The sequence below is a fragment of the Typopeltis vanoorti genome, chromosome 17, assembly GCF_054136105.1.
Source record: "Typopeltis vanoorti isolate ZY-2024b chromosome 17, IOZ_Tvanoo_1.0, whole genome shotgun sequence".
Classification (NCBI taxonomy): Eukaryota; Metazoa; Arthropoda; class Arachnida; order Uropygi; family Thelyphonidae; genus Typopeltis; species Typopeltis vanoorti.
In genome coordinates this window covers 14012172-14024501 of record NC_143565.1, presented here as the reverse complement: position 1 = coordinate 14024501, position 12330 = coordinate 14012172, and the positions used below count along the sequence as shown (strand labels likewise).

The following is a 12330-nucleotide window of genomic DNA, read 5'->3' as shown; positions in this document are numbered from 1 at the left end:
ACCAAATCTCAATAAATACGGTTGCATTAAGCTTTCGAAGATTTAGGAAACACTCATCACCAGAGTTCCCACCTTACATTCCAGGCCAACTACTACTGCCCTTAGAGGGCGCTCTGCCTAGATAGGACTTTAGTGTCACCCACGTGGTTGGGCTTAGTATTGTTTGTTATTTGTGTATATGTTACATTAATTGTTTTTGTAATCCCCGTAGATGTCCTAGTGACTAGGACGAAATATAGGAAGTATTAAATTCTAATTTAATTCTTTTTGAGTGTTGTAAAAAATCCATTAAGCCTCCAACAAGATGTCCTCACAGCACTTAAGCCTCTACACACGTGGCTTTATGAAAGGTGGGATCTTGAAATAGATATAAAGACAAGGATTGAAGTTGCACAGCAGTCCTTCATGAAAATGAGAACATTATTCTGCAATAAAGATCTGAACATAGAAGTCAGATGCCGAATGTTGAAATGCTATGTGTGATCCATTCTGCTGTGGAGTTGAAACCTGGACATTGAAGGCAACAACCATCAAGAAAATTGAAGCCTTTGAGATGTGGCTATATAGAAGAATGCTAAAATATCATGGACAGAAAAAAAATACCATTGATTGGTATTTTCCAAAAAATTAGCTAACATTCTAAAACCACATAATATCAGAGTAGCATTCAAGCTAATCAACACTATTCAGAAATTTTTAAGATCACCGAAAGATCCTCATCCATTCTACAAGTACTCTGGAGTATATAATATACCTTGCTCATGTGGTATTAGTTATGTAGGTCAGACCTCTAGAAGCTTTGAAACGAGAAAGAAAGAACATATAGGATATGTCAGAAACAACAGACAAGACATTTCAGGCCTTTCTTGCCACTTTGCCTCTACTAACCATCACATTGAGTGGGATAAGAGCCTTATGCCCTATATAGAAGATAACTACCATTCAAGAACTTTCAAGGAAGCAGCTAGAGTCACCCGTAAAACTGAAAACCTAAACAAGAATCAAGGTCTAACCTTACCAGAAATTTGGAAAGCTTTAATCAGATCATTAAACTTCAAAGAAATGAACTTTCATGACAATTACATCATGAGCCATAACGAATAAATCACGTTTTCGAGACATGCGCATTGTCTCGTTCAATACTAATTTTTTCGTATGAATTAGAACCAGTTATAACCTAGTCTGTTACCTTCACATAGCTTACTAGTTTGTATTCCCTGAAGATGCCAATAGAAAAATTGGCGAAACATGTAGGACGATAAAATAAAGCTACTTGACAAACATTATATAAAAAATGTGTAATAGTCTTAAGTATAGGTTGTTAGTTTTAGGCAATAATGATCAAGGAAAGGAAGGAATAGCAATAGTATTCAATACCAAACATGAAGAAATACTTCTTGATTTGAAGGCAGTTTCAAGTAGAGTTATGTGGACAAACTTTAAAATGGGGACATGGACAATGAAACTTATTTGTGCCTATGGTTCTACAGAAGATTCTTCCAAGGAACAAGAAGAGGAATTTTTTATCATTAGAACAGGCACAGCTGACATAAAGAAATGGAAGGCAAGATTGTACTGTTTCATAAAGGAAGGTGACAGATTTCAAGCATCGAATTATAGGACAATCTGTGCCTGATGTTGTGGTTAAAGTGAGAATATCTTTGATGGACAGCATGAATTTGCTAAAGGGAGGTCATGTTTTAGCATTCTACTTATTACAATAAGGTGACAGTAGCATTTGATGTGGGAAATGGATACACAGGAGTATGTATTTAGACTTTGCAAAGACTTTTGATAGATTACCTCATGATATATTGATAGTCAAATTAGAGTTGATGGGATTGGATATTAGACTAGTGCATTGGATTGGAGATTGGCTGTCTGATAGGTATCAACAAGTTGTGTATGGGGAAGCAACATCCCAGAAGAGGAAAGTTTTTTAGTTGTGGTGCTGTTTTTTAGTTGTCTGTTTTAAGGTCATTGCCATTTAACCTGTATGGTAATGATATTAGTGAAGATTTGAATCTGGATATACAGCTGTTTGCAGATGATGCAAAGTTGGAATGAACTATGAGTAGTAGAGTAGATGTTGTGGCCTTACAAATCATTTCATTCAAGAATGCTTGAATAGACTGGGTGAATGGGTACAAGAGTGGGAATGCAAGTTCAATGTTGTGAAATGTAAAGTTTTAAAATTTGGAAAAGAAAGATGGGATTTAGAAATAAGGTTGAGAAAATAAGAGATCTTGGTTAGGCAGATAAGGATCTTTCCAAAATTGTGAGGACAACACAACGAATTCTGGTAATGATGCAGAGGATGCTGATATGTTGAGATAAGCATATTAGACCACATATGGACTACTGTGCACAGATTTGGCCACCTGGTTTTCAAAAGGATAAAGAGATAGATGTAGTAGAGGGTCCAGAGACAATTGACCTAAATAATTTCTGATCTCTGGAATGTTGAATAGTAAGAAAGGTTGAGACATTGCAATTTGCAGAGTCTAGTGGATAGGAGGAAGAGGGGGTGATATGATAGAGACATACAAGTTGGTAAGGAGTTATTAGTAAGAGGTTTTTCATAAAATGTTGGGAGATTGAGGGAGAACAAGAAGTCATCTCTGGAAGCTGTATAAGGAGAGTGTGAGTAAGGGAGTGAGAAGCAGTTTTTTTGCATGGAGAGTTATGAATGATTGGAATGCGTTGCCTGAGAGCATAGTGTCTGCAGAGAATTTGAATATCTTTAAGGCTTGGTATGATGAGCTGTGTATGTGTGTGTGTGTGTAAATATGACAAAAGGGACATCCTAGAGTAGTCTGACTCCATGGGGTCGTAGGATAGTAATAATAATCTACTGATGGGAATAGAATATGGTTGTAGCATTTTTTCAAAAAGAAAACAATAATAGAATAAGTGCAATATTACTGATGATTTTTGAAGAGTTGTGTCCTCACAGTGTGGAACTTGAAAGCAGTAATGATAATGGTTTGTGGTGGCCAGAGAATTCAGAGGAATCAGTGATTCACAAATATTCAGATGGATGATATTGGCAGGCAACTGGAGAGTGACAATAATGGGTGACTTTAACTATAGCAGTATTGACTGGTAGCAGGATATTGTGTGTGTGCGTGCAGAAATTGAATTCCTTGAGCTATACTTAGGGACAAATATTTTATGTAGCATGTCATGGAGCAGCACATTGGAAATGAGTGTTAGACTTAATAATATTGTCTCATACAATGATAAGAGAGGATGTCACCACGATGCTACAAATCGGGGAGAGAGTGATCGTGTGGTTTTGACATGAGGGAGTAGCTAGGCAGGTACAAGCTTTACAGAACAAGAGATGTGGAATTACAGAGCATGGGACTATGATAAATTAAGGAAATAGATTGGTGATGTGCAGTGTCTTGATCAGTTGAAAAGGAGAAAAATCAGTAGTGCCTGAAACTTTGTCTGGAATCATTTACTTATGGCAATGTTAGATTGTATTCTTAAGCTTTCAAGAATAAAATGGATGAATCATGGAATTGTGCAGGCGCGTCTGAGAAAGACAATGTTATGGAGAAGATATAAAGTACAGGGTAGTCCTCAGCATGAGGTGTATAAAGTGCAGGCTAGGAAGGTGATAATTATAGTAAGGGTGATAAATTGCCCATTGTTTAACTAGCAATTATTTATTCATATGGAGTTTCCTCTCTTTTCCCTCCTGTCCCTATTGAGGTGAGTTGAGCCCCCCTCATGAGGGTTAAGTATTTATGACTGTAGATCCATGTGTGTTCACTGGGCCGGTTTGCCTGTTCTGGGGGATGAAAAACCAGAGTTTCCAGGTGAAAAAATCCCCTACCTCTGTATGAGACCAGCTAACTCACCTTTAGTTGAAAGAGACCAGATAAAGGTTCCTCACATCATGGACAGGAATCAAATCCATTTCTTTCTGACCAAAGGAGTTTGTCTATACCGATTGAGCTACGGAGACTCTACTAGCAACATTATAGTTGCTAGTAGAAGAAAGGGTGAATATGGAAGATTGACTTTAGTTGCTGGAGATGGAACATGAGTCATATTTGATGTAGATGTAGTGAAAATTCACTGAGTATTTTGTTAGTATATTTCATGTGGTATGTTTCAGTTTATCTATCTGTCATCACTATATCATTTCATTTCATAAATCTATTGTACATTAGTAGTACTTTTGGTGAATTAAGCCTCTGAATAAGTAATTTGGGCAGAGAATTTCATCTATTATCTAAAAATGTTTACAAATTTCCGAGCCACAATTCATAGGGCGAAGAGCAGAAATGTTATTTAACCAACCAGTCTAGCAAGGATAACTGTATAGATAACTGTGTTTTTTTTTTCTGCTGCATTTGCTGTTAACTGAAAATTGCATCTTCAGTAAATTTATTTGTTGAAGAAATAAGATACAAATCTATGTTTTTAAAATTGGATTAGATACAATTCTTCCAAGCCTATATATAGGTCTCCAGCAGAGGACCCTTTATGTTCTAGGACAGCATTTCTCAACCTTTCTAACCCCAGGGATCAGTAAAATGCCTAAAACAATTCTACGGACCACTAAGTTATGTAATAGTTTTTTAAATGTATGAGGGATTACAACATTTACATATTACATATACAACATTTTACATATACATAAACATTTACAAATACATATGGAAACATAATTAAGTTGGAAGTAAACGATTAAAAGTGTATCATCAATGAACGAAGTTTTAATTTTTATTAAACAAATAAAGGTATCAGTTTCCGATTTGCTGTGGGCAAATGAATGGGTATGTCAGCGCTGTCTCACTGTAACCCCCATTCATCTGCCCACACTCATTAAGCTCACCCCCACAACAACATTTTTAGTGCTGTTGGTACCATGGGCAAATGAATGGGGAATGTCAGTGCTGTCCTGCTGGTACCTGCATTCAACTTCCCACAACGATGTTTATCTTTATTCTCCATTCATCTACCCACAGCAACTTTTATATGTTATCCTCATTCATCTGCCCATACTCATGAAGCTAGCCCCACAACAACTTTTATCTTCATGCACTCTCTGATTTGACCTGCAACATGTAAACTGTTCCATTTGCTAATTGCATTGTGAGATGAGGGAAAAATGTTGTTCTTATCTTACTCCATTCATCATAATACTTAATACGAACTTGACATCCATGGATTCCATCATGGATGATGACATCCCTTGTTCTGTCCACACCATCCCCTGCATATACCCAAAAATTTCACTCAGAACATCACAAAGCCATTAATGCTCCCCATCCACACACACACACACACACACACACACACACACACACACACACACACACACACACTCTCTCTCTCTCTCTCTCTCTCTCTCTCTCTCTCTCTCTCTCTTCTGGCCGATACGAATCACCTTATTTCCCTGAGGAGTTTTCCATGACCAGCAAAAAAAAAAAAATGTAAGATATCCTGTTATGCGAGGTCATTCCCGATATCTATAAACAGTCCAACCCACGATGTCAATCGCAAAGTGCCATTCACATGGTCGGGCACATTTTCCCGCCAGCGACTGTATGCCGTATATACTGTACACGTGTACTAATCGTATTATGATGGTGGTTTTAATTATTTCTGTCCTGTTTTATCCAGAGGCACAACAGTGGTCATCGTAAATCTGGCAGATTCATTAATCATGTGGTGGTTTTATTTATATCCATCCTGTGTGCTGCTTGTATTCGTTACGTTGTGATGTGTGTTTCTGTACAATCCATGACTGTATGGATGTTGTTGTCTGCATTTGACGGATTCAGTGTGCTCGGCCACATGTTCTTGCAAGCGACCATACGAGATACGGAACTTCGCTAAATGGGACGCGGGCAGCTATCCTCCTCATCAGCAGAGTTGAGCCTCACCGTGACGTAACTTTCATTTCATCCCCGATTTTGTCTGATTTTGGAAATGGATTAATTTCAAAACTAGTAACAAGAATAATCAGAAACTGTAGTCCAAATAAATAATATGATATAATTATGTTACTGCTTACTTCTAATGAGATGGTTCAGCTTCTCGGCCTTTGCAGAGTTGCTGGATATCTTGCTCAATATTGGTCAGCTTCGAAGATCGGCACACACACGAAGACAATTTCTGTATTTTGTTTTATTTGAAGGAGTGATGAAAATCCTTTCTCATGAAGATAGGTTCTAGAAAACTGCATGACGATTTTCAGTGCTGCTTCAGATAATTCGTGAAATTCACTTCTCACTGAAGGCGAGATCCAGAATCGAGCCAAACCAAGATCACGGAATTGTATTTTAAGCCCACTGTTACTTGAAAGCTCAATTAACTCGATAACGAAAGGTCATTCTCATGACTATAAGCCTGAAATAGATCTCAAACCCACAGAAATTTCTTATAAAAGTTATTCGGAAAATATGTTTCAGAGTTTTGAGGTGGTCACAAACCCCGTGGCGTAGCTAAAGCTGTTGCCGCCTGGGGCGATCACTGAGTTTTCTGCCCCTCTCAATACACACCAAAAATATTACAAAAAGTCAAAACGACTTATAGGGAAATAAATTAAAACATTATGTTTATTTTTGAAGTAAAACTTTAATTTCAACATTCTAAAGTGTTATTTTTCTTGCTTTTCTGTTAGCAAAATTGTCGATGACATTGGCGAAGTCTATTTCATAGTAATGTAGGTAATTCTTAATCAAATTTTATTTAGAAAACTCCTCTAACAACTAGCAACACTTACAGCAGTTATGAGGAAAATTCGTAGTAGTATTACAATATTTGGAAATGAGTTCTCGAGACTGTATTTTAGAATTAATTGCAAAAGTTCAAAGTGCCACCCCGGGCAGACTGCCCTCTCCGCACTCCCCTAGCTACACCACTGCACAAACCCTTTCCAGAAAAGGGTTTGTGCAGTGGATCCAGAAACTCAGAATCAACAAAAAGATAATTTTCCACTAAAAAAGATTCCAGTGTTGGAAAAGGTGCAAATTATCTGTCTTTTACATAACTAATACACAACTCCAGTTTTTTTTTTTTTTTTCCTCAAATGTCTTTATTTTGTCATAATCATCAAAAACAGTTAAAGAATTTCCCTGAAGGGAGAGATTTAGTTCATTTAATTTCGAAAAAAAGTCTGAAAGATAGGATAGTGTTGATAACCATGCTTTGTCAACAAGGAGTGATGCAAAATTAGAATTACGTTCATTTACAAATAGTAAAACTCCGTGCCTTAATTGAAATAAGCTTGTTAGTACTTTGCCCCTGGAAAGCCAGCGAATTTGAGAATGAAGCAAAAGTTGTATATATTCACTGTCCATTACATTGCAGAATACCGAAAATAACCTGTTATTTAGCGGTTGAGCCTTAATAAAATTAACTAGCTTTACAGTCTTGTATAGCACAGTTTTAAATTCTGGTGGCATTCCTTTGGAGGCCAACCTTTCCCTATGTATGAAACAATATACCCGATTCATATCTGAAACCACTTCCTTGACCATAGAAACAACCCCGCTATGCCTGCCTGTAAGGGCACGAGCTCCATCCGAACAGAAGCCCATGCATTTTTCCCACTGGATCCCTTTGTGTATTATATAATTATTGAGTGTGTGAAATATTTCTTCCCCAGTTGTTTGGGATGACAAACTTCTACAAAACAGAATATCATCATGAATGTTGTTATCATGTGCATATCTTATGTAACATATTAACTGCACATCATCTGTAACATCAGTAGTCTCGTCTATTTGTAACACGTAATAAGGGCTCTTCTTAACTCTTTCAGTTAGCTGAGATTCCACATCACCTACCATATCATTAATTCTGTGACCTACACTGTCATTGAAAAAGGAGTCGAATCAACATCTTTTAGTAACTTGTTGCCAAACATAGTTTTTACAACATCTTTTATAGCTGGAAGTAGTAAATTTTCCCCGATAGAATGAGGTTTCCCTGTTTTCGCTATGTGCAAACTTAAGAGATAGATGTTTCCAATGCCCTTGCTGTTAATCAAACCCATGGCCAAAACTACATCTTTCCCATGATTTAATGTCACTAAGCGTTGCTGAAACTCGTTCGACAACACTTCATAACACAAAACACATTGAGGTTTCTTTGCACTTTCATCTCCACACCAAGTAAACCCAAATTCCAAATATGAACTGTTCTATTTCCTACTGTATTTTTTCTTTGAACTGCTTGTTTCTTCTACTTTAATAGTATCAGATTTACTTGCTGTTACAATGTGTATCACAATTAGGATTAGCATCACCTGTTTTATTTGCTCTTCTTTTCAAAGTCCTAGTTCTAAGCCACTTTTCCATTATCAAAAATGTTTCTGAAAAATATATAAATACTGGGGTTAACTCACGACACACTTTGTCCAAGTATCATTTAGCGCTTGAAGGTATACTGAGCCTTAGTTGAAGGAGGAAAACCTTCAATAATAAAAATCAATAAGCAACAAGCAATTGGTTGAAATGTGGATAACACGTTCACTTCAAATCTGATAAAACAGCAAGGGAAGGTGGAAGCAATGGAAAAATACATTGCAATGTAGTTGTATCTGGAGATACAATATAGTTGTATCACCAGATACAACTATATTGTTGTTCACTTCACCCCTCTTATTATTCGTCATTCTTCCGTCACAAATTACTGTAGTGCCAGAATGATGAGTAATGAAAAACGGGTGAAGTGAGCAATGATATAGTTTTATTGCTTCCGCCTTTGAACATTCTGATGCTATTTGTTGTTGTTTTTTTGTCTCCATTTGATTTCAATAATTTTTACTTATTTAATTTTAATTTGTTTGGATAATTAAAAAATATATTTATTTAATTAATTTAAGCCTGCCTGCAGACCACCTGTCCCATCATCACAGACCACAGGTTGAGAAACACTGTTGTAGGACATGAGAAACAGATTGTGGCAATCTTTATTAGAATACAAAATAGTAAAATTTTTGTGTAGATATAGAGGGAGAAAAAATATATGTGAGGTTATGTTTAGTTGAACTATTCTGGAGTTTATGTAATGAGCTATTAAATATTGTAGAAAGCTAACTTGTGGTTAGATATCTCCATTCCTGTCTTGATATTACTGGAACTTAACTAAGATAGATATTTGTTCCTCATAAACAGCATTGAAAAACAAGAACTGTAACTTGAAAACATATTTTCTAATAATGGATCATTAGCCTTCACCAGGCATCATTAGCATTCTCCATTAGGATCTATTCATAGATCATTAGGATAAGGCTTTTAAAGAGAGGATATCCTGGATATATTTCCCTAGATATCTTAATATTCATATTGAATCTTTCAAGAGTAGTATGATGAATAATTTTTTCAGTTTGTTCTTGTCATCCATGTTTTTATTATTGTTCTTGAGATTTTAATAATACATGACATGTTATTTTTAATAATATGTTAAAATGTAATATAGTAAAATGTACACAATTATTGAATTCAATTTTAGACATCCATTGGCTGTATTTTTCCATCTGGCATTTCGAGTAGCAGCCATTTTGGTGTATATGTTTTGTGGATGGTTCAGCAATAGTTTCATCTCTTGCTTTGTTTCTATTATCTTGCTGCTATCACTGGATTTCTGGACTGTTAAGAATATTACTGGTAGACTTTTGGTTGGACTAAGATGGTGGAATTATATAGATGATGATGGAACAAGTCATTGGGTATTTGAATCTCATAAAGTAAGTGTACAAAATATAACATTTGCTTATTTTTCATTTAAAGTGCATGTTGCTCTTGTATAATCAAATTTATGTAATGTTTAGCAGTGTTGACATTCTTTTTATATCATCCATCTTATTTACTAAGAATTAAATAGCATTTAATATAGCATTTTTGAAGAAATACTAATAAATGAAACATCTCGGTAATTTTCACTGAATTTATATTGCATATACTACGTACCTTGTAATAATGAACTTCATGAAAATACATTATCAGCCAGAACTCTGTAACTAGGCTGTGATGATTGTTTACATTACATCAGCCAAGGCTCTGATTGCTATGCAAATAGAAACCTGTTTCCAGGAGCAAAAATTCAGACATTTCTACATTAGATGCTAATCTCTCTCTCTTAAGTCAGTGCTTATAAATTTCTCAACTTCCATTGCTGACTGCACTGTTTAGGAGAATGCCTGATGGAAGATATTCCAGCTATCACATGATTGCATGTCAGTATGGGTATCTAGATCTCTCTCTTAAAGAAAGTGTATTCTATAAAGCTTCTGGACATAGCTTTATGAGTGTTTAAGTTTATGCTTCTGAACTGTAATTAAAATACAGTTATAATTTTAATAACAATATTTGATTTTATTTATAAAGAACACTGAGCTTTATTAATGTAGTCAAGTACCGTTAAACTTCATTTTCTGAATAGGAAATAAACTATTTTTGTTGTTTGTGGAGAATGCTTGACTTTCTTGAGGTAACCAAAAGCATACTTTTAGTGCTTATCACACCATACTAGGATCCTATGACTTGGTCAACAAGAAGAATAAGGTGGCTGACTTTTAGCATATCAACAAATATTTTTTTTATTGTTTTTGGTTCAATATTTTTGGAGGAAATGATGATTGGGGAGGTTGGTGCTTGATATCTCTCATTTACCTGAACTCTTTCAAATTATTGTGTAGAAGAACTCTTTGATCATTTCTGATTCTGATAAGAGGAAATTGGTATCTTCATTTTTATATGTAAACTTGCACTACCCAGACATTGATGAGATGAATGAAGTTGGGTGTAGTTATAGTAGAATTTAAATATGTTATCTATTTAACCTAAATAGATATCATTCTAAATATTAAATATTTAGCATTTTATCTAAAAGTGTTTGAGTAAATATAGCTAAATATAATTGGTATATTTTGTTTCAGTATCTGCTGTTTATCAATCTTGGCATAATATTCCTAGTCACTAACCAGAAAATGCACTAATTAAGTGATCACCACACTCACAAACCACAATAACTATCATATGTTGCCTTGGAAACATTTGGTGTGGGCGCAATCTCCACCGAGTCTAACAACACATTTTTCCACTCATGAAAAAATCTTTTCACTTTCTTACATCACATGACCTTTGTACAGTTTCCAGGGATGGCCTCTCCTTCTCCAATCAATTATTGTTCTTCCTATGGCTCTACAGCTGAAACCAAGCCCTGGCTTGATTTGTTGCCTCCAACCCTGTCTGTCCAGGACTCCTCCAGTTTAGACATTGCAATATGATGTTGCTATCTGGACTAATGGTATCTATCCATCTTGTTTGTGGTTTTCCTCTTGGTCTTTTACTGGCAATTTTATTATATATAATCTTAAGAATACTGATATATTCATGTGAGAAACATGTTATAGTAGATACAACTATGCATTATATCAGCTCATAGTTGTATCTGATTCTCCAGAGACCATTATCATTAACTTGGCCAGACTTTTTTTTTCTTTAAGGATTTTCCTTTCAAAAGCAGAAATTAAATTTTCTCCCCCCCCCACCATAAATATCCAGGTTTCACATCTGTGGGGGATGAATGGGATGAATTATTGAATTTATTGAATAATTTTTTTTTCTTTATTCAATTCTGCACTTCTACCATGTCATTTGGTTTGCTAAGCGAGCAAAGATTGGTTGATTGGTTGAGCCTCGCTACTAATGGCTCACGCAAAAAGTTAAGCAAGTTTGAGCACGGTTAGTAGTTGGAAGGGCATCAATTGCTCATGCTGTTGGCACACTCTCCCTCGATGAGTCTTTGGACTCCCTGGAGGCGTCATGTAATAATAATATTACTTCTATATATTCAAATTGTTCCAATTTACCCTGTGCAATAATTTCCTTTTATCTATCTGATAACCTCCTTTCACAACTTTTATGTCTCAATCATATTCACCTCTTCTCCTCATATCTACCAAGCTCTTCAGACCACATTCCCTTAATTTTTCCACATACTTAACATCTCAGAGTCCAAGACAGTCTTAGTTACCTCTGCTGTCTCTCTCTCTCTCTCTAATGTTTCCTTGTTATCCACATAACTAGGTAACCAGATCTGTGCATAATTTTCTGAGTAATCTTCACAACTTTTGTGATGTGTTCCCTGAACTTCAATTCCTTATCCTTCAATATCATGACTTCCCTTCTTGTATCAGTGTTCCTCCAGTATGGTAAATTTCATTCCATCTTTTCTGGTCAAAGTGCATAACTTGTATATCAACATTGAAGTGACACCTCAGTTCTTCAGCCTAAAGTACCAACATATTCAAATCTTCTTGCATTAACACATCAGAACCATGTAATGGCTCTT

At 35.7% G+C, this 12330-nt stretch overlaps 1 protein-coding gene across 4 annotated transcripts in view; it reads left to right on the top strand.

Annotated features, from left to right (window-relative positions):
- Positions 1-12330, top strand: part of LOC150097169 (Golgi apparatus membrane protein TVP23 homolog A-like) — a 95858-nt gene that overhangs the window by 20477 nt on the left and 63051 nt on the right. For all 4 annotated transcript variants that reach the window (XM_090407087.1, XM_090407084.1, XM_090407086.1 and 1 more), the window contains exon 3: positions 9487-9721. In XM_090407087.1, coding sequence (XP_090263213.1) covers positions 9487-9721 — 235 coding nt within the window. The remainder of the gene's footprint in view (positions 1-9486; positions 9722-12330) is intronic.